Below are 22,479 nucleotides of genomic sequence, written 5' to 3'. Positions count from 1 at the left end.
GTCGTGGGTCAGTTTGAACACGTCCATGGGCTCTACTGGGGCCCGTGTCCCCCAGAGGGGCCGGCGCTGCTCGCGGTCCAGCACAAGAAGCACATCACCATCTGGCAGCTCTGCTTCAGTGCTACTGAAAGGAACAAGCTCTTGGTCTCCCAGATCTGCGAGGTCAGCGAGCCCTTCCCGGTGCTCCCGCAGGGCTGTGTGTGGCACCCCAGGAAGGAGATCCTGGCTGTGCTGACGACACGGGACGCTTCTGTCCTGCACTCGGTTCACCTCAACAACTCCAGGATCAAAGCAGATATCAAGGGCAGTGGTCTCATCCACTGTGCCTGTTGGACAAAGGAAGGCAACCGCTTGGTAGTGGGGGTTGGCAGTGCCCTTCATTCTTACGTTTGGGATGATGCTCAGAAAACACTCAACGCCTGCTCTTTTTGCCCCATCTTTGATGTGGGAGGCTACATCTGTGCCGTGGAAGCTACTCTCAATTTCCAAGTTGCTGTGGCCACCGAGCTTCCTCTGGACAAGATCTGTGGCTTAAACGCTGGTGTTGCCTTTGAAGTCCCAGCAGGCACCGAGACAGAGTCCTTGCTCTCACAGTCCAGCTTATGTGGTGAGGAGGAGTATTCCATGGATGGGGGGAAAAAGACACTGGACCCTGAGAAGCCCTTGTCCGTTGTGACATCCCCTGTGGATCTAACTCACATCCTTTCTAGCAAGCAGGGTGCTGATTCCAGTCCTCTTCTTCACCTGAGGCCCAAGGACTACCTAACAGGAAGTGGCCAAGATTCTTCACATCTTATCTTGGTGACCTTTGAAAGAAAGGTTACCTCTACCAAAAAAGTGAGCATTCCAGGCATTCTGGTTCCTGATATAATGGCTTTTGACCCCAAAACTCAAACTGTATCAGTGGCCTCCAATACTTGCAATGTTATTTTAGTCTATTCACTGACTTCATCGAACTTACCCAATATTCAACAAATTCAGCTAGAGAAAAATGAGAAGCCAAAGGGTCTGTGCTTCTTGACCAATAAATTGTTACTGATACTGGTTGGAAGACAAAAATTCACTGACCCTGCATTCCTTCCCTCCTCAAGATCAGACAAATACATGATCCGATTGATGATTAAGGAACTCATCTTGGAAATGGGTCCTTCGACATCCGCGCCAGCGAACGTGAGTCCCACTTTGAACCTTTCCAACATACCTCATGATCTCCCTGCAGATGGTCACCCTCTCAGCCCTGGACTCTTGATACCAGATCGTGTTGCCATTCAGTCCCCTACCAGCAGAAGGAAACTCATTGAAGAAATTAAGAGTCCTGTGTACGAGCAAAGTTCGTCGTTGAACATGAGTGACCTCAAGGATAGAAGGATCTCCATGAATTGTTCTCCAGCTGCCGAGTCTCTCGGTGCTGAACCAGTTCATCGGGCTGGGCCGCTCCCTGCCACACCACTGGCCTTTTCTAACAAGCCAACATCTCCAAAAAGGCAGGCAGATGCAGCTTTCAAAATACCAAACTCTTACAAGAATAACCTATTCACTGAAAAGGAGACGAGTTACTTTTCAAAAAATGTAGAAAAACTGACTGGTAACTTCACAGACCTGCAGCATCAACTCCGTGAATTAACTGAGCTGCTAAAATCTAGGAAGAGAAGTATTCCAGTGTACCCATCTTTTCAGGAGCCCTCTTTTGTTAACATCACCTGCCAGGTAATTTTAATATGGGAAACCTTCCTGATAAAATCAGTTTATGGATGTAAATGATGGATTTTAAACACAAACTTGTCAGTTTATGCTCCGGAAGGATGACATCCCATAAGTGCAAATGCAGTATATGTGAATGATGTCTCTGGAGTCTTTCCTCTTTTTTCATAAGCAAGTTCTGAAGTTTGCTTTTCAGAAATTTAGACAAGAGAAACTGTCCATGCATAGGAGTTGGTATCAATCTCCCATCCTGTGAGGACAAATAAAATAATGGAGGCTGAAAAGGAAAAAGAAAAATGCTTTTGCTGTGAAATGGAATTGTTGCTAATTAGTATTGAGGGCACCATCTGAGACAAGAAGAGACCCTTAGGGACACAATAGATAATGCCATTAACATAGCTTAAAAATGGATTTAAAATCAAGGTTACCTGATTATGAAAACATGACACAAATGGAGCGGGTCTCTTCTAGAATTCAGATGAATAAACCTTAGTCAGTATTCAACTGCCATTTAAGCTCCTTTCAATGAGCTCTTATTTTTTAGCTTTATTATTGTGAAAAATTATTATTCTCAACTTCTGTAGCATCAAACTCTTAGGTCCTCCTCAGTCATATCCCCTCACTCTGTTCACTGTTTTCCATTGAGAACCTTTAGTAAGTATAAAAACTTATTTTTTTCTAGCTCTCTTAATTGTGTATGGGGCATTACTTTAAAAAGTGAAAGCTTCTCTCAGCAAGTCTGGTGTCCCATTAATATGAGGTATTTGTTTAGAAGGATACTTTAGTTTGAGGTAGCAACAACTTCTGTTACATTTTTATATTCAGCTCTTTCTACAGACAGTTTGAAACCCAGTGACATGCTGGGGTGTCGTGGTGTTTCAAGGGATAGATTAGCTACGCTTGCTGGGGGTGCTTCCCAAATTCATGCTACAATTTTACCTACATTGTTGGTTTCTGGTGATAGAGGCAAGAAAAGCATTTGACTTTTGAGTTATAAGTGACATTGGAAGGTCTGGCAGAAAATGCTGTGGTTTTTACTTCAGTCAGAGTACATTTGATTCAGAAATTGTTAGCAGGCAAACAGGGATCCTCACCTCAGGTGCTGAGCCCTGATTGTTTCTCTACTGCCCGAGTGATCAGCTGTGTTTTACAAAGTGTTGAGGAAACCCAAAGTATCCCAGATAAACTGAATTTGTTAGTGCTGGGGGCAAAGAGCACATGTGCATCTCCAGCCTGCCCCTACCAGAGACCCTCCTTGTGGATGGATGGGTCTGTACACAGCATGGAAATGGAGGCAGAATTTATTTTATGCTAGTTTTGTCTTGACCCAGAGATGTTATCAGGGCTTCCCTGGGAAGTGACATAGTTGTGTGAATTTTAACCTAGATAAAGACACAGTTTGTAGTTTTGGTAACAACTGATTTTCTGCACATTTAAAAATTCCTTTGCTCTGCCCCCTTGGGGTATTTTCTGAAGATGCTTTTTTTGATTTTAAGGCTTGGGACAGTGATGATGAGAGGTAAAATACACAAGCCCTTCTAATTTGTTCCTTGTCCCAAACATTCATGGGCAGGAGTTCTCACCTCATGTAATTTGTGGATCAGGGCAAGGGGAGGATGGAAAACCTGCAGCTTTACAGACTTCCCAGGAAAATGTCCCTCAGAGGTGGCAGATTGGGAGTCAGGATTGCGCTGTGAATGAAGCCCGTGGTTTCTTCAGCAGCACTGTGTGATTTCTGTCCTGTTCTTCTGACAGGTGCCGAATTAGCACTGTTACTTGCTGCTGTCACTCACAGATCATCTCTTTGAGAGCTGAGATTTTAAAGTAAAAATCTGACAAATGGGTCTGAACCAATGTAGCATTTGACTTTCTGTAAGTGGTGTAGCTGAAGGTGCTAATGCCATTTTGACATCTCTGCGTAAATACACGTCGTGGTACCTAACGATTATTTCTTGAATTTACAGAAGCAGCTTTCCAGAAGTGATTCAGATGAAAGGAGAGCTGTTATTCTTTGTGGTGGTAGACTCCATCTCAACACAGTCCAGCAGATATTCAATCTCTCCCTTGTAGAAATGCAACATGGTATGTTGTCATTATCCAATAATACAAACACTTCACACATGTCGCACATTCTCAGTGAGCAGTAGCAATGGGCACAGTCCCATCTGGAAGAAAAAACCACAAACAAGGAATAAATGATGAAAGATTATTAAGAAAAGTTTTAGTAATTTGTTTTGTAATGAAGATTTTTCTCTGGGTTTTTACTGAGAAGAACCCTTACATTATAAAAAAAAAAAAAAAAAGTAAGCAAACTTTTATGTATTGATACCCCTTGTCAAGTAGGTAGTTCAACATGAAAATTACTATCACCAAGTGTTTTGTTTGTGTTTTGAGCTGCTGTGAGTAGAGAAGTCTGAGTAATGAGGAGGTTAGAGTTGACTGGTTTTGGAATACAGTTTTCTGTATTTTAATCTGTACTTCCAGCACCTGGTCTCCTTTAAGAAATCCTGCAATTGTTAATAAACACAGAAGTAGCTCTGTAAATCTTAGCAGTGCATGTCACTCCAGTTTTTGCTATGAAGAAAACTACAGTTCTTACTTCTATGGTTTTCTCTGCTGTTACCTGTTCATCCCATGCACATCCTGTGTGACTGTGTCAATTCTAAGTGTTTTATTGTTGACAAAGGTAGAAAACATACTTTTGGGTTATGATTTCTCACTAGTACTGTACTAGTACTTTATTCCAGCTAGTTTCTTACCTGCTATGTCTGCCTGCTTGCAGATTACTGAGGACCTATCCCAAAGCCCTAAGGCTGTTCTTGCCATTGTGCAAGTTTTATTTTTCTTCAAGTAGCTGGAATATGTTGAATGTTCCAATACCTAGGTAAAACTGTAGTCAGATAATTCAGAAGGAATCTTGGAAAAGGTTCTCTACATTAGTTTAGTTGTTTTCCTATTTCAGCATCAGCTACATGCATGGAAACAGTGACTTTTAATAACACTGTGGCAGGAATGTGTGATAGACTCAGTGATTCCAGTAGGCCGTTTTGTAGATGTTGATATCTTAATTTTTCAGACTGGAATTTTATTTTAAGCCATAAGACTTGAACAGTTTCTGGCAGGAAAAAATGTCCCTATTACCTGCATTAGTTTTGACTTCTTATTTTTAGCTTTAAAAATGTAAACTTAACAGAATAGGTTGCCCAGGAAACAGTGACTGTCACGCATCTGACAAGCCTTACTGAGAAGTTTTACCATTTACAGCCTTAAAGTAGGTTTCTTTATGAATTTTACAAATATCACTAGATAAATGGGCAGACTAGGAATGGTGTTTTCTAATTCCCTAATCATACTGAATTTGAAGCTTGGTCCAAAGGAGATGTTAAACCAAAAGATTAAAGGGCTGCGTGCTTTGAAGCGACAATCTTCTCATGACCTTAGTTGTGACATGAAGTTACATAATGTAAATTTACAAACAGCTGGAAGTGTTTCTCTGGATTCCCTCACACCCCCCCCCCTACATGAGCTTGATTTTGTTTCTTCATTAACTTAATGGATACAAGTATGAACATTTTCTGGTTTATACAGGTTGGAAGAAGTTGGTGTTTCACGTTCATTAAACAATTTCAAATTGTGAAAACAATGTGAAAGGGTGTGAAGTCAAATAGCAGAAGGATCAGAGACATGGAGTTTGTACAGTATAAGGAAATATTTCTGCCTTGTATTTATTGGAATTATTTGTATCAAAATTACATAACAGAAGCAGCTTCTAAATTGTTTTTATTATATAAATTTGTCATTTAGTTTAATTGCTTTTTACAATATCTGCACAGCTTAAGCAGTGTGAAGCAGCTCATGAATACCTAATTAAAAAAAAATTCTGGGTGCTTCTGAGTTCTGTTCAGAATGTCATTCTTCCTTCTTATTTGAAGTGTGTGTTTGCTACAGTCTTCTCTCTCCTGGGTTCAGGTCTGGAAGCCGTTTCACGTGGGTGTGACCTGCCCTTTACCTCTGGGGTTACCCACCCTACGTGACTCCATCCTTCCTTCTTTTGTTTGTTTTTTTCCTAGAAAGACTGTAAACACACATAAGCATTTAACTTTAGAGGAGGTATGTTTATACTTTAAACATACCAAGTCACAGGGGGGCTTAAAACCAGACATTTCCATGTCTCCACAGGTCCATCCTGGATTGTCCTCACAGCAGACAGCGAAGGCTTCATCCCATTGACATTCGCACCCGCGCAGGAGGTGGTTGTAAGAGATGCCAGCACCAGAGGCTACAGTGCCCGCTCCTCCAAAACGCTGGACATCATCAGCTCCACAGAAAGGTGCAGACCCACTTCTTCTGAAAGCCTGGATATCACGAGTTCTTTGGAAGTCCTCAGAGACTGCTCTTCCAAGACCTTAGACAGCAGCAGTCCTCCAGGACAAGCCCAGCAGTAACGTGATTTTTTGACAGTGGATTTTGTCATGGCTGTCGCACCACTCACTGTGTAAGACTGCAAATTCTGAACAGTCCATAATGTTTTTGTTGCATATCACTGTAAATTATTTGGTCCTTGGAAACATTAACTTGGTTTTATATTGAGCAGTGTTGGTTTTTTTAATATGCCTGTTGCACTGTAGACTGGGTCTTTGTATCAGTGAGTGGAAACACGTGTTCTCACAAGCTTCTGAGCTGAAGTTCCCATCTTGGTCTGTAATATGTTGGTGGCTTTAGATGATAGTAAACCTGCATAATAAAGCAACCCTTGAAAGTGCTGCGTTATCCCCATTTCCTCACTTCTGCCAAAGCCTGAAGTGTTACACCCTTGTTATTTACAAGTGGTGACTGTGGAGTTGCACGTGGTTTTGCACTGGTGTTACTAAGGGTGTGAGCACTAGTTTAGGTATATGGAGTTTGGGACAAAGTGGAATATCCATAGTGTGTAGAAGGAAGATCCTTTTTCCCCTCCTGTGCCCATCACTAACATCTCTGGGCTTGCTTCTGTGCATGGAGGTGGGAAGTGGCTTCTTTTGCAGTGGGAGCTCAGGAGGCAGCTCACTCCCCTGGGCATGATGGGGGAGTGACTCGTGGGGTTGAGATAAAAACTGGTGTGTGTGCAAGGGAAGCAAAATGAGTTTATTTGGTACATCCCAATGGAAGCAAGATGTTCAGCAGCTTGTGGAAAAGCAAGTCACACTAGACCAGGTTGCACCATCATGATGACAAGCTGGTGGCCTGAGTTGGCCCTAGGCAGGTGAAAACAACCCCTAAGTAAAACAAAGATGAAAGTCCATGACGGAGAATCCTAAGGTGAGAGGGAAATCCTGTTAATCCTTGGCTGCATGTAGATAATTCCATGTGCCTCAGCACAGACAAGCTGCCAGGTGATGAATGCTGGGTCTCTGGAGTGTTCTTCCATGGCCAAAGCTGAGCAAGTGACCATCGGGGCCTGGGCAATCCTTCCTCACTGTCTACAGCAGAGTGCAGCAGAAAGTTGAAGGCTGCAGCTGAAACTCAGTCTTGTTAACATCTTTTGGGACACGAAATAGATCAGGAAATAAGATTTATTTCTGCTTCAACTTCTAGAGCTGACATGTTTCCCCACCATCCAGCAGCACTGCTGCTCTCCAGTTAGGGTTAAAGCCTGCTGCCCCATACAGGTCTCTGAAATGATCCTGAGGATCTACCTTTTCTGCAGTGCCACGACTCCAGGACCATTCCCTTCCTGTTGTTTTTCAGCTCTGTGTCATGCCAGTTTGTGCCTCCAGAGACTGAACTCTCAGGTGCAACACAGCAAAAAGCCTCAGGGACAGAGCTGCTTCTTTGTCTTTTGAATGAAGCCTCCCAGAGCCAGCATCTGTTTTGTGCAGCAGATTTGGTGCTTAATGATGTGAAAGCTATCTGATTTCATACTTTAATCCTCTGACAGATACACATTTTTGTAACCATAATACTCAGCACCCTTGCTAAGTATCTGAACCATGGTCTTGCTGAGAGTGAAGGTTAAAAAAAAAAAGCATTAAGGGCAGTATGAGGAACTTGTGACCCCAAAAATTGTAGGAAAACAAAACTACCTCCCTTGCCTGCCAGCTGTATGAATCCAGCTGACCTCATCAATCAATTGAGAAATTTTCTGAGGAGAAAGACTCTATTGTTACACTGTTTTTTACGTAGCTATGATGTGAAACTAATACGTATGTGATTGAACACTGTTCACCAGGCTGCTGCCAGCTGTATCCTACTGCATGAGACTCAACCAACTTGCTTCTATTCCTCACCTTCCAAGAGATGGACAACAAATACTGGGTCTTAAAGGACCTGAGTTCCCCTTAAGGAAACTCCTCAAGAAGGTTGTTTTAATTTTGTGTTTTCTGTCTGCAGCCCAGAAAGGACAGTAGAAACAAAAGCAGGGTTTGTCTTTAAAACAAACTTTCTCCACTTCAGCTGTTTAATTTAGAGTGTGAAAGGTGAACAAAGATGAGAGGATGCAGCAGGGATTGAACCTAGCAGCAGTTCTTACAAGGTACAGGAGTGACTTAAGGAATTAGTACTCAAATCCACAGAGCCCTTCCTGAAAACCCAGTGACCTGACAGGGAAGGTCCTGGCCTCCAGGGACTCCCTAGGGACAGATGTCTGAGGTAGCACTCACCTATTAAAGTGGGGGACTCAGCACAAGTGATCTAATCCCCCTAAGCCATGGCAGGTCAGCAAGCTCAGGGGCAGATGAGGTAGAGCAAGGCAGGAGAAGGTGGTTGGCAGGAGACAGGGCTGGTGGTGGTGACTGCCAGCAACCCCTCTTGCAGAGCCTGGTGGGAACAGTAGCTCAGGGGGTCAACTGGGAGGCTGATCAGCAGCAGTGAGCTCAGGAGGGTGATATAACCTTGGAAGGCTCCAGCATTATTTATAGGCAGAAACTATGGAATGGACTTCCCAGATAAGTGGTGGAGGCACCGTCCCTGGAGGTGTTCAGGGAAAGGCTGGATGTGGCACTTAGTGCACCAACATGGTGGTGTTGGTCATAGGCTGGACTTGATGATCTTAAAGGTCTTTTCCAGCCTTGGTGATTCTGTGACTGCATGGGGGATGAAGCTGGAAGAGAAGACTGATGACCAGCTCAGCTACTGACTAGACCAGCAGTCAGCCCAGTAGGGCAGGCTCAGGCTGCCACCACCACCCTTCAGCAGGGAGGGGCAAGGGATGGGCATGGTTTGCCTCAGGGGGGATGACCCAGAGACACCCAACTCCATTATCCTTTTCTTCCTCTTTTTGTGTCAACCCATTTGTTGGAACTGCTTGCGTGCAGGTGGGGAGGTGCTGCCCATTAGGCAGCCAGCTGTTTTAATCCCATCTCCCATATTCTTACAACTGTGTTTGGGTATTACTTAAATGAGAGCCCCTGGGGATTGAACCTGGCCAATCAGTGCACAGCAGGAGGTTTAATTAGATTAGCATTTAATCTGAATGGTTCTCAATATAAGAATCTCTTTCAGTCACATGTTCTGAACATAAATAAGGCACACAGCATTCAAACCCAAGTTTTGAACATACAAACATGCAAAGTTTGTTCATTTTGCAGCACCAACACCCAACCCTAAGAAAATAAAATTACAAAAACATCTTACCCTGCACTTACCCTTCTTACCTTCTTTTCACTTTAGAAAAATACATTTTCTTAACAAAAGTACAACTCTGATAATCAAATACAATATTTCAAAGTATTTGAAACTTTCAAAACTCTGCTACATTTGATCTATGGAAGCTGATTTTGGCAGTTCCTCTTATTGCCACCATACACAACGTGAGAACTGAGTCCACCTCTGTTAGATAAATATCACATTGACTCTCCAGAGAAAACAATTTACAGTCAACAAATACACCTTGCAAGAGCCTGAATCCATGTTGGGTGCTGTGCAATTGAGAGGCAGCTGCACAACCGATCTAGAAATAGTATCTTAAGCCACATTCCAATTCCTCTGATCAGCCCCTGGCAGCAGTTTCTGCAGCCCTTTTATCACTGGGCTGAGCATTCAGCTTATGTAAATTGACACAGATCCACTGCCTTGTAGCTACAGATTCATAGCAGCTGAAAACATAACCCCATTCAAAAACATTCACAGCCTTTACTAGAACTTCTGGTTGTTTTTAAAGGAGACTGTTCAGGAATATGCAAATATTACAGAATAAATCAAACCCTCCAAACTGTTTTCTCTGATGTTCTGGAGCTGTGTGACAGCACTACTTCACTTACCTACTTCAAAGTGCAGAATATCTGTTTCAGATTCCATCAGACTCAAAATTGTAAACAGGTTTCTGGTTTTTATTGTTGTAAACACATATGCCCCAGGCATACAAACCTTGATTTGTCCAAGAACAAAAACCAAAACCACCTCAGCCAGCCTTAGCTGTCAGTTCAACAGAAGTCTCAAACAGGGTTAGCTCTTACCCATGCACACTCAAAATATATCCTTGAAAGCTCACTCATGATTGTTCTGCTGAATTGGGACAGTTCATTAGGCCTCAGACTTCAAACTTGCCTGAAAAGGTTTCAGTGTCAGACTTCACAAGATGCTCAGTGGATGCACTGGTGTTACTTCACAGTGTCTTTCAGTAAAAGTTTTCCCAGCTTCCAGTCCCAGGACTGAGTCACTTTCTTGATGGCCCTGAGCAAATGACTTGTGGTCACTGTGTCCAGTGACACCTACTGCAAGTGCTCCTGAGCAGTGGCAAGGCCATCCTCCAAAGGCACTTCTAGTACAAAATAAAGGCACTCTCCTACAGGCTCCTATAGTGAAGCCAGTGAACTGTAAATTCGTGTCTCTTCTCGCAGTGTGCTCATTTCTTCAGGGTGAACAAGCCTCCAACTCTTGGATTCATCACTCCCCCCTGCAGATTTAGCTATGACTTGAGTGTTCAGACATTCTAGCTCAAGCTTGGAGCCAACCTCTGCAGGTCCCTGTATCTCCACTGGCTACAGAAGCAGCCCAGAATGAGCAGGTCTGAACTTAAGTGCTCCTGAAAGTCCCTGAGGTTACGTGTGTCCTTCACCTACAAAACATGTTCAGCAGTGTGAATGTAGAATGTACCTCAGTAGTAATGAGGACTCAGTCAATTTATCTAAAGCATGATGACATCTCTGACCAAAAAGAAATCCCCATTTCCAAGTCAGGTGTAGCCTCATGACTATAAAGCACTGTGTGCAAGCTGAGATTAACAGCCACACTGTGGTGTCTTGTGAGGCAGAGACCCTACACCACATGGGAAGTGGGTGAGTGTCATGATTACTTAAAGGCCAAAATTTACAGAAATTTGAATGGCAGAGTCTGATTTTTGGAAGGCACTACTGATGTGGGGTATCCTGAGTGGATGTGTTGATTCTAAAAATGTTAAGCACTTGTTCTCCGACAAAGATCAGTTTAGAGGTTTCAGAAGCAAGGAAATTCAGTAATGGGAGATGTAAGGTTCTGTTTCATATAAAATCTATAAAGTTAAATTACATCAATACCTATTTCTGATAAACTCTTTGTGAGAAAATACTCAAAACATGTCTACATCAAAGATTTGCTTCATTTCAAAACAAAGCAAACCCTAAGTTTAGGATGCTGAAGTATATACCTTCAGCATTCCCAAGTGATTTCCAAACATACTAGTGTGCAATTTATAGGTAGAGATTATGTTCAAAAGCCACCTCAGCCTCCAAGGCTGAAATTTATCACTTGAGTTAAAGCTTGGGTGGTGCATCACATATAAGCTTTTGTTTCCTTTGACCTAAAAGGCCTTAGAAACATTTCTTGCAGTGAGATCACAGCTCTCTGTTAATTACTGAAAAGCAAACAAAAAACCACCAAGCCTTCAGCTTATATTCCTGACCTTTTGTGATTATTTTTTTTTAGCACAGTGCATGGAGTTAGAAAAGATTTTGCTTGGTGGTTTCCTCTCTTGATTTCATTACTGACTGTGTCAGAAACATCCTTTATCCTTTTTGGTAAAGTGTGAGCAGAGAAGTGACCCAGAAGATTGTCACAAATTTTGTGCATGGGATGTGAGGCTGTATCTGGAAAGTCACTGCATTCAGAGCATTCAGATCAAGGTGTCCTCTTTGTGATCATCCAGGTTCTCTGTGCTTTGATGGCTCCTTCTGTTAAAGGCAGAACAAATTATATATAAACAGGCTTCTCTTGCTACTCATCAAGCTACAGTTTGGCCATCTCAAACTTCTGAGAACCACCAGCAAAGGGTGGTGGTTATGGGCAGTGATTAAAATACCTAAAGAGAGGGACCAGTCCCATTTCAGATTGTTTAGGCTGTCCCCTCTGGTCTGCAGCTGCCCCTCAAGAAAGCAGCTGGTACCCAAGAGGACCTACCAACCTGTTTGTGGAAACAAATTGGTCTCAGATACCCATGCTTAGACCCTGGAATTGTTCCCTTCACACAGAAATCAGATTTGAACTCTAGTAAAATTGGGATAATAAAAAAGAGACAGAGCAGCAACTTATTTTTATATTTAATCCATCGACCTGCTAGGACAGATTGCTCTTCTGAATGTCCTCAGGATACCAAAGTTTTATTTGATAGAGGTGGGTGATTTTGAGCTAGGCAAGACTTTCTTTGGAGAGGGAGGAAATGGGAGGAAAGGAGAGTGACAGGGCAAAAAAGGAGAGAACAGCCCAAAGCTGTCCTTTCTTTTTCTCCCACAATCTTTTCTGCCTACGCCTCTGAAGAGTTTGGATGTTTCTCATATGCCACAAACACCAAGAATGCAGTCAAGAATCTCATTTTCTTCTATACACCAGTAAATTGTAACTATTCACATTTTCTCCAGAAATTTAATCTTTGTAGAATATTCTTTGAATCTGGCTTGAAACACTGCACAGCAGCAGTGCTTTGTGTGCCACCCCAGAAAAAAAAAGTAAGCTATATGAGCCAATATATCTGATAAATGGTCCTCTAAGCAGGTAGCATCACACTGCAAAGATAAGATACTAGAGCGTTTGGTAATGGTACCATTCAGTTAACACTCCAACTAGTAGTGTGTTGGGTGTTTCTGTTGTAATTAGAGGTGTATGGTGGTAGCTAGTAATTTTTGGCCCAGCATGACAAGGAGCTGCTGTGGTGATGTGACTGGTGTTTGTTGCCAGTCCAAACCTACCTCAGCACTTGGAGGGCAATCTTCGTTTCCTTCCGACTTTCTTCAGTGATTGGGTAGAAGAGAAGTATAAACAAACCCACAGGGATGAGGATGGCAGGGACCACTCCAATGAGGATCTTCAGTGTGAGGATCACATCCTTGGACTGTCTGCATATCCCTGGCTTGTACCCAGTAAACCTAAACAAATGGAAAGAACAGTGGTGTGTGTATCTCCAATGCTAAAAGGCAGTTGTTCATCTGAAGGTTCCCTTCCTCTCCCCACATTTTCTTCTGTGTTCTTCCACAAATATCTGCCTTGGCAAATTGCTGGGACCTAACTGGAATGTAATTGAAAAGGGGTGAATTGGTGAGCAGCCATTTGTTTGAGGGTGTTTGCAGGAAACATCTAAAATTCCTAAACCCAAAATGTTCAGCCAAGCACTGCCTGTTATTTAGGAGTTCCAGATGAAGGCCCTGAAGCAAAACATTCTGGTTACCCAAACCTAACTTGGAGCCAACGGCTAGATAGTATTTCAGGCAAGTTCTTCATAAGTGTTTATTGTGTGCTTGTGTGCTGTAGCAGCTACAGGCAAAAGCCTTTTCTGTTAGGTCATGAGCAAAACAGGGCAGGAGATGGCTGACCACTTTGAAACCTGTCTAGTCAAAATAGACAAGACAAAAATGGAAGGAGAACATAAAGCATTTTCTAAACTGACCCCTTCTAGGTGATGGGCAGAGCTGTGAGAAAGAGACTGTTCCTGACTCTGACCAGTGTCCAATTCCCTAAAACCATGTAGGAACTGGTGAACCTTTTATGCTGAACAGGCCACCAGGCACCCCTGAAAGCACTCCAATATATGTAAAGACCTACAGGCTCACTGTGCAAGGCCCTGCACCTGGGTTGGGGCAATCCAAAGCACAAATACATGTTGGGCAGAAAATGGATTGAGAACAGCCCTGAGGAGAAGGACTTGGGGTTGTCAGTTGATAAGAAGCTCAACATGAGCTGGCAATGTGTGCTTGAAGCCTAGAAAGCCAACACTGTCCTGGGCTGCATCAAAAGCAGCATGGCCAGCAGGGCAAAGGAGGGGATTCTGCCCTCTGCTCTGCTCTCTGAGACCCCACCTGGACGTTGGATTGGGCATGGAGCAACCTGGTCTTGTGGGAGGTGCCCCTAACCACGTAGGGGGGTTGGAACTAGATGATCTTAAAAGGTCCCTTCCAACCAAAACCATTCCATGATACTGAGTCTAACCCAGATGCAACAGGGAATGCACAAAGCAGCTGGTTCGTTTGTGAGGAGCCTTCATCTCCTGAGCATACAGGTTTAGTTCTTTATTCATACAAGCTGATAAAATTTACTTCAGCAATATGGAAAGAGGAGAATCTAAAGGGAACTCAGGTCTTTCTGTACTGAAACATAACAATGCTCAGTGGTCTGACCTAGATGATAACAATCCCATCTTTAGTGGTCAGCCATCTGGAGCTGCTGGCACTTTGAGGCTCAGGACAAAAAGGCAATTAACTCCACAGGGTAAAGGTGAAGTAACCTCAGAATGCTTTCAGAGCACATCTACTAAGAGGAAACACAGTGTTACTTACTCCAGGCTTCCTGCAGAAATTCCTAAGCCAATTCCTGTTGACATCTTGGCAAAGAAAACATAAGAAGAATAGAAAATGGTTTCGTGTCCTTTTCCATGAGGATTCTGCAGGCGAAAGTTATCAACAACATCAGGCAGCATCGACCTGGAGAGGAGCAAGATAAAAGAAAAACTCAACACCAAACCTCTTCTCAAAGTCCAAACTTACTAACAGAGTACATCCCTCCTCCCTTTTTAAATTCTGCTTGATCTAGTCATGCACATGAAAGAGTTCAGTTCGAAAAGTCCCACTGCTGAGCACGAGGGCAAAAATCCATGTAGGAAACACATGGCCAAGTATTGCAAAGTAGAAAACCAGCTGAAAAACTATAAAACACTTGCTGGGAGGTGACAGAATTCTTTAGACTGACTGTCATTCCAAACAGAAGTTGTGGTATTAAAAAAAGAACAACAAAACATGTTTCTTAAGATTTCAAGGGACTCTGAATCTCTGAATAGTTTCACTCTGAAATAACTCTTTTGACAAGCTAACAAAATTTTCAACAATCAATGAGGCCTATTCCATCTCTACTTCAAAGAGACTGAATTTGGTGATGGGGAATCAGAATGGAAACTGCTCAAATGTCAATTGTCAATCAACTTTTTATTTCCAAAATATGTCATGATTTACTGTTGGAAAAAAGAGCTTCTCACCTTCTGTGCAGAAAAGCTTATGTAGTCTGACAGCTTATTTCAAACTATGTTTCCATGATCTCTTGGAGTTTTCAGGGCATTGTGCAAATGAGCAAGGCAAAACAACTTTCAGCAACAGTCTTGTTTTCTGGTCAATTTGACCTGAATAATAATAATTTCCTCTGGAGAGGAAATGTCCCATCTTGCTCATCCTTGAGTATTCTTTTCCCACATATTTTCAGTCCTCATGAGCAAAGGACCTTAAATTCTTGGTTTCTTTTAATCATATCCTTGGGTCATTTGATTTATAACAGAGGCCTCCTCAAGCAGGGATCCATATCCTGGCTTACATTTCCTCTGCTACTTTCTTAATTGCTGAGCATTAATTGATTTATTTAAGTTTATCATTACTGCAGTTCTGTTAGAAACCAAAGCTAAGCAACTGATTTACTGTTATCACAAGTTTTACAGCTACTTAGATTATGGATTCATCTACATACTGTGGGGTACAAAGAGCAGTAACAGCAGATGTAATGTGTTAAGAACAGGGCAACAAAAGTCACATCATTGCAAACAGTCTCTGTTAAAAAAGCAGAAAGAGATTAATGGAAGAAGTGACTCTTGCCAAATTCTGCCTCTTTTGGAAGCAAATTCCATGCAGACAGACATGCAATGTAGACATACACCACCTCAAATGTAAGACTCACCTACCATGGCAACAGAAGAGATGCTGCGATGCTCAGACCAGAGACAAAGGCCACGACGTAGGCCAGGATCACGTTTGGAATAGTCACTAGCATGACTGCAAAAGGAATCATCCACTGAGGAAGAAGAAAAACAGTACGTCTCACTTACAGTATGCACTGCTCATTGTTCCCTTCCAAATACAAGATTGTGTGATGAAACAGTTCAAGCACAGCAACACCAAACACTTCAGCATCTTGCTGAAATGGCATTTCCAAGGAACCCTGAGACAATCTGTACTTATCTACCCAGAATAATGGGACAAGGCATTTCAATTAGTGCCTTCTCTGATGTAACCACTAGTAAATTAAACAAGACCCTATTTATCAGTCATGAGGCAAAGTGACAAACCCTGGTCACAATCATACTCCTAAACATATAAATTATTTCATGGGAAGAGCCAGTGTGAAGTGTGAAGCTTTTATGTGAAGTGAGCTAGTACCCAAACTGTGCCCAGATACCTCTTGGAAGATTGCTAATCAGCTTCTGCTAAGATTTTTCTGGCAATGTAGTGACAGAGTTGACCAAACACCAGTTTCTATTCTAGGCCAGTGGAACTATTTAATTCAAGTTGTTAAATAAAGTATTAGAGACAAAGTCTTGAAACAGCATCAGTGCATGTCAAGGGGAGGGGCCAGGGTTCAATGGTAATTTTAAGCTGTAAATATCCTGCTTTACAGATCATTTTGAATTTTGAAGGAAGAGGAGTTTGCTCACACCTTCATTTACCGTGACAGCTTTAAAGGCATCAGGGTTCTTGGCAATAACCAAAACCAGGAAGGCTGTGTGGTTTCCTCCCACTCCACACAGCCAGATACGCTCACGACAGAGCACAAGTCTCTAAGGCTGCCCTCAAAACCGAACTACCCTGAGAGGCTCAGGATTTGTTTTCTGGCAGTACTTAAACCCACCAGATTTTCTCAACTTCAACTTGAATCGATGGGCTTAGAGGATTGAAAATCCACTGTTTAAAATGCTGATTGAATGCAGGCAGGCCAGCTGTCCTGTGCCCATCACATGCTCCACCTCCCACGCCTGGGAACCATGGGCACAGCACATGTAGAATCCAGAAGCAAGGGCTTATCTACAGAGCTTTTTAATGGTGGGGGATTAGTTTAACATTAAGTGTTTCAATCCTCTATACTTGCAGCTTGGGAGCTGAGGGCATGAGAAGAGCTTTCACAGAGAGTGATTCCCCTAAGCACTGCTATTTACAGTTCTGTATGATAAGTGATTCTGGGAGTCCTGGAGTCTAATCCATTATGTTTATGTTTTAAATGCATTTCCAATCTAAAGCATTTGCTCCTAGCCTAAGGAGGCAGAAAATAACCTTTCCTGACTGCAGGTTCCCAGCAGGGGCAGATAATCCTTGCATTAGAGTGCAATCTTGTGGCAAAATTGTCCTTTCACCACAAGAGAGCACTCCAGCAATACAGGATTTTATGTTGCCTATAAGCAGCTTTATGACTGCCTTGTGCTCCACATGAAGCACCCGCTCAGAAACCAAAGCACTTAAACAAAATTCTAGATCAATAATAATAATAACCACTGTAACTGTAATTTGCTCCTGAAAGAGGAGCTCAGCCTGCAGGGCTGAGGCTACAATGCCCTGAAGTCTCACTCAGGCAAGGGTAGCGTGACCATGGGGCCAGTGTTCCTGCTGCAATAGAACAGCTAATGCATCTCTAAAGGGCAAAGGAGGAAAAGATGCAGATAGGATGGGAGTGGAAACAGGGATGGGAGAGTGGAAAAGGGGCTGCACAGCCAGGATTCAGCCAAGGGCCTGCCTCCCTGCTGCACAGGTGGCAAATAAACAATTGCAGCGTGTGGGGAGGTGAAAAGATTGGGGCATTGTTTGATTATTTTTGTAATTGTTATTTTTTACTAAATCCTGCAAGAAAAACACAGCCAAAATTTATTATTAGCAAGGATGGAAGCCAGAGTTGTGAAAGAGAGTGATCTTCCACTTTGAGACACCTTGCCAAAACCATGAACCAACAAGCTGCCACGCTTGAAATTTCTCATGGCAACTTCCCCTCCAGTTACCAGCTGAGAGAACTACTGATTGCAAGTTCAACCTTTGCCCCGTGAGGGCACAGCAAACAACCTAAAGGAACACAGCACTTGTAAGCAGGACAAAATGAACAGAAAAGTGTAATTTCTAGCCTGTGCACCAACCTGATCTTGGGAAGAATGTTATCAAGGATCCTGCCTGGGTATGACCCTGTAAATCCAGAAAGTCTAGGCTTTAAACTTCTAGGAAGTTTAGATACTTAGTCAGTACTTGAACTGTTGGTCATCTTTTGTGGAAGAATGGGTAAAGAGGGAGCAGTATCAGTAGAAGGAAGCCAAGATTCTTGTTAGTTATTTACCTATCCTGCCTTCTATACTTTTTCAGGGGGCTCTTCAACAGCAAAAAAACTAGTCTGGAGAAGTGTGAATATTTTTTTTTTCAGAAAACTGAATTTCAAATTAGATTTTCACTTTGAAATCTGGGTAAGGTTTTGGAGAAAAAAAAAACCCTTGTTTTCTTCCCTGTCTTCTTCCCTTTCCAGAAGGAGATTCCCCAGTGACAAACAAAGGAGTCCTAAATGATGTGATTTTTTTTTCACAGTGAGAGAGAACAGATTAGTTGCATGGATCACACAAGGTGGTAGGATAGGAAGCCCCTGTGATGCATTACCAGTCACAAAATCCATCACTGAGCACACGGAGTCCCTTGAGAAATGTCTACAAGGTGAAATAGAGAGGTGGCTTTTTTTCATCCCAGCCCCCACTTAGACTAAAATACAGTCAAGCAACTCAACTGTAAAATTAAGTTAAAGCGTGTTTACAGAGGTGCTGACAGGCTTTCCAGTCACGTTAAACTAAATTTATAGAGCCAAGTTGGTTGAAGACAGCATTTTTCATAGCCAAATAGACAGAGAAGGAAATTTCCTACAGAGGGAATCTGCATTCCCTGTGCAGTCATGGTCCAATACTGCTTTTGGCAATTCTCTTTGCTCAAGTGGTAAAAAGAAATGAGGGTAGGACTTGGATTCCAGATGCCTACTTCAAAACACACAACAATTCAGCACATTTGGAACTTGGGGTTTAAAGTTACTTCAGATTCTTTGGAAGTCATCCCAACACACAAATTTTATTTCCAAAAATGATAACTGCTCAATTATATTCAACAATTGCCACCAGACCTAAACTTCTCAGCTTTGTTCAGATTTTGACATACAGCTTCAGGCTAGACTTTCCAAGTCCTCGTGCTTTGTTGTGCACAAGGCAGGCAGTTTTTCTTTCCTCTTTCATCAGTAATTGAAGGTAAACAGGGGGGAAATGGGGAGGACTAGGTCTATACAATGACTCACTGAGGATGATGACAGAAAATTGCTGCTGTCTGCACTAAGTGAAGGACTTGAAATAATCCATCAGAGACAAGGGCAGGCTCGCTGAGCTGGCTTTGCAGAGCTGTGTCAAAGTTAAAATAGGCTTCTTTTCTCAGGTAGGTCACCTATTTCTTTACTTCACTAACTGTCCATCTCCACTCAGAGGGATGTGGGCACCCTGCCTTCTTACATCTCTAGAGAAAGACGTGTAACAGACTTCTGTTTCCTCCTCTGTGACTGAATTACAGATGCTGTCAACTAAGCACTGTTTACCAAGACAAAACAAGCCTTATATAACAGATAACTTGTCAATCTGAGGCAACACACATCTGAGTTTATAAAACCTCTTTGGGGTTCACTTCTGAGAGCAGCCACATGCAGAGCTTCTGCAGATTCTTAAATGAACTGAGAACCTCCCTTCAGCATCAATCCATTTCTCAAAAGTTTTGCATGGGAACTTGGAATCTGTCTGAAATTTGATGTAACAATTTAAACCAAACTCTTAAAAGGAGCAGATTTCATGTTGCTTGAGGTTATAAGTACTTGAAAGAACTCCTGAAGTAGCTCAAGTTGTCAAACGAAGTGACCACAAGCAAACCCAGGGATTTGCTTACCGAAATCCCACATGCTGCACACTTCTTTCCAAACCTCTGCTGAAACTTCTGCCAGAAGGGAATGCTCACAGCTGCTGATACCTACAATTGACATAAAACAAACAACCATCTGTGCTGTGCTTACTGCCACTGTCTTCTTCAGCTGTAGAACTCACAGGTATCTTTTTGTCTAGTACAGTATCAAAGGAGGGTGAACTTGCAGGTGGCTGTTTCTCCTCATCCTTTGATTTTTTTGCAGTGTGTTAAAATTTCCTGTTCCTAATGTAATCCACAGCAGTTAAAGCTATGCAAGACCCAGTCATTAAAGTTCAAACATGTTTCAAATAGTCATACTTGGTGCTAATGCCTTTTGCCTCATTATCTGAAACTGACAAACTGTAAGTGAATTAAGCAGCATCCCACTGCACAGGAAGAAAGCTGAAGCACAAGATACACTCACCTTCAGGTAGGATGGGGCTTGGAGCAACCTGGTCTAGTGGAAGGTGTCCCTGCCCATGCAGGAGGGTGGTACCTAGATAATCTTTAAGGTCCCTTGCAACCCAAAGCATTCTATCATTGTATGAAATAGTCTCTCACAGATGACATTACCATTTCATACACTGTAATGTTCACCTGGTTGCAGCAACAACTACCGGCAACGTAGTACTGATGCTCTGAAGTATTGCTACTAATTACAGTCTTATAATTACCCTAAATTCAGATGTTATCTCCTTTTTACAGTTATAGTCTGTTCTTTTCTGATTTTAACTCTACTGTCTCTTATCTCTCTTCTTCATGTCCATTACTTGCAGAGCCTCAAGACACACAACAGTCATCCCCTGCTCTCCAGCACTTCTGTTTTGATAATTGAAAAAGATCTGCCTTCTTATGTGGGAAAGGAAGAATTGAAAAGGAGTAGAAAGGGTGGGAGGCTGGGACCAAGAAGTGGAAATGAAGTTCCCCTAAGATGGTTCCACGAAGTCTCTGACAAATGGGTCAGAAATCCTGCAGCTGCTTCCCTGAAAATGACTGCTGTAGTATTCTATATGGTAGGTAAGTCCTCTACAAAATATTTCAGAAGTGCAGTACCTGCACATCCCAGCAATTATGCCACATTCAATGTTCTGCTTGTGTTAAAAGGACTTTGGTCAAAAGGATGAAAATGGCAGTTTTCAACTAATACTACTTACAATCACAGAATCATTGAATGGTGAAGGTTGGAAGGGACCTTAAAGATCATCAGGTTCCAACCCCCCTGCATGGGCAGGGACACCTCCCACCAGACCAGGCTGCACAAGTCTCATCCAACCTGCCCTTGAACACCTCCAGGGATTGGGCAGCCACAACCTTCCTGGGCAACCTGTCCCAGTGCCTATTTATGTATTTTATAATCATAAAGTAAAACATGCAGTACAGGAGCAGTGAGTAACTGAGTTGCAAGTCCTATCTAAGCAAGCAGAATTCTACCTCTGCATGTCAAGAAAAAAAGCTTCTGTAAACGAATCTTTTTCTCACACTGCCAATTGCTCCAGAGAGGAATCTTCATATCTCTGGACATTTTAAATATTTATCTTTGCAAGCTGCCCAGCCCAAAAGGCTCGTGTGTATGAATACACAAATTAAAGTTGTTTAATTTTCAGCATATCAGACTGAGGCAAGGGAAGAAGGTACTAAAACTCCAGACCTCCTTTCTGGCAGCAGCTTTTGCCCTTTATAGGATTAAAAAGTGAACTACAGGTAAAAGCAACAAGGAAAGAATTAAAATCTCCAAAGCATTATTTTTTTAGAAGTGCAGTGGGGAGCACAAGCTTTATTTTAAACAGGCAGTGCAAAAGTTAGTGCAGCTTCTTAACAGATCTGTCTAGACACAAAACTCTCCTTCTGTTATTTTCTGCCCAAAACCTGTGAGAACAAGCTATCAGATAAAAACATGGGAAAGAAGTGCAACTCACCAAGATGGTCACCACCAAATACTGGAAGTGATTGCGTAGATCAGCAGCATGAGTGCAGAACAGGACAAAGTTGCTCTGCTCCAGCTGTTGAATCCAAGGCATTTGGTGACAGACAAAAAATAAAGGAAAATTTAAAAATACCTAAATGACATCACATTCCATACTAGCCAAACACAACTGGTGACTGATTTGTTAAATGAGGCGTTTGGGAGTCTCAGTCTTTCCTCCTTTGCAACCATTTAAGGAAGCAAAAACTCTCCTGCTATCACTGGAATAACATGCCAGAGGTAAACTATACACCCAATACAGCTTAAAAATGACCAAACCAGGAACTGCCTAATGAGAGGATGCTGTCTAAAGGCTTTATGGCCCATGTTGCAATTGCCTTGTGCAGTTGTCATGGCCACAGCTGCACACCACTGCAAGAAATTGCCCTTTCTGTTCCACAGCAATGCTCTAAATCTTTGACCAGAAGGTCTGACTCTGAAACAAGTTACTCTTCAGCTGCAGTTAAACTCATGCCAACTTCCTGTAATAATGCAGCTGACTGATGATTTTGTGCACAACCTTTGCAGCTTTGGGTCTCACTGGATGGGAGGATCTAGCTGCACTGGGTTAGAATGACAGACAAAGCCACTGCCACTGTGTTTTGGCAGAACTCAGTGGGGTTCTGAGCACCAGAATATGCTAATTCTGGTTGAACTGGAGCAATGCAGCTTCCAGCT

At 42.5% G+C, this 22,479-nt stretch overlaps 2 protein-coding genes across 2 annotated transcripts in view; one reads left to right on the top strand and one right to left on the bottom strand.

Annotated features, from left to right (window-relative positions):
- The window catches only part of LOC104392967 (WD repeat-containing protein C2orf44 homolog), a 6,576-nt gene extending 430 nt beyond the window's left edge, over positions 1-6,146 (top strand). The window contains exons 2-4 of the mRNA XM_010002413.1: positions 1-1,707; positions 3,666-3,783; positions 5,881-6,146. Coding sequence (XP_010000715.1) covers positions 1-1,707; positions 3,666-3,783; positions 5,881-6,146 — 2,091 coding nt within the window. The remainder of the gene's footprint in view (positions 1,708-3,665; positions 3,784-5,880) is intronic.
- A 5,621-nt stretch (positions 6,147-11,767) lies between these two features.
- The window catches only part of MFSD2B (major facilitator superfamily domain containing 2B), a 28,492-nt gene continuing 17,780 nt past the window's right edge, over positions 11,768-22,479 (bottom strand). The window contains exons 9-14 of the mRNA XM_010002412.1: positions 21,755-21,838; positions 19,824-19,904; positions 15,800-15,909; positions 14,418-14,561; positions 12,837-13,013; positions 11,768-11,825 (exon numbers count right to left, since the gene is read on the bottom strand). Of these exons, the coding sequence (XP_010000714.1) occupies positions 11,768-11,825; positions 12,837-13,013; positions 14,418-14,561; positions 15,800-15,909; positions 19,824-19,904; positions 21,755-21,838 (654 nt within the window). The remainder of the gene's footprint in view (positions 11,826-12,836; positions 13,014-14,417; positions 14,562-15,799; positions 15,910-19,823; positions 19,905-21,754; positions 21,839-22,479) is intronic.

The sequence above is a fragment of the Chaetura pelagica genome, unplaced genomic scaffold, assembly GCF_000747805.2.
Source record: "Chaetura pelagica isolate M959 unplaced genomic scaffold, ChaPel_1.0 scaffold46, whole genome shotgun sequence".
NCBI lineage: Eukaryota > Metazoa > Chordata > Aves > Apodiformes > Apodidae > Chaetura > Chaetura pelagica.
Note: the sequence above shows the minus strand (reverse complement) of the source record. Positions and strands in the feature narration are given on the sequence as shown.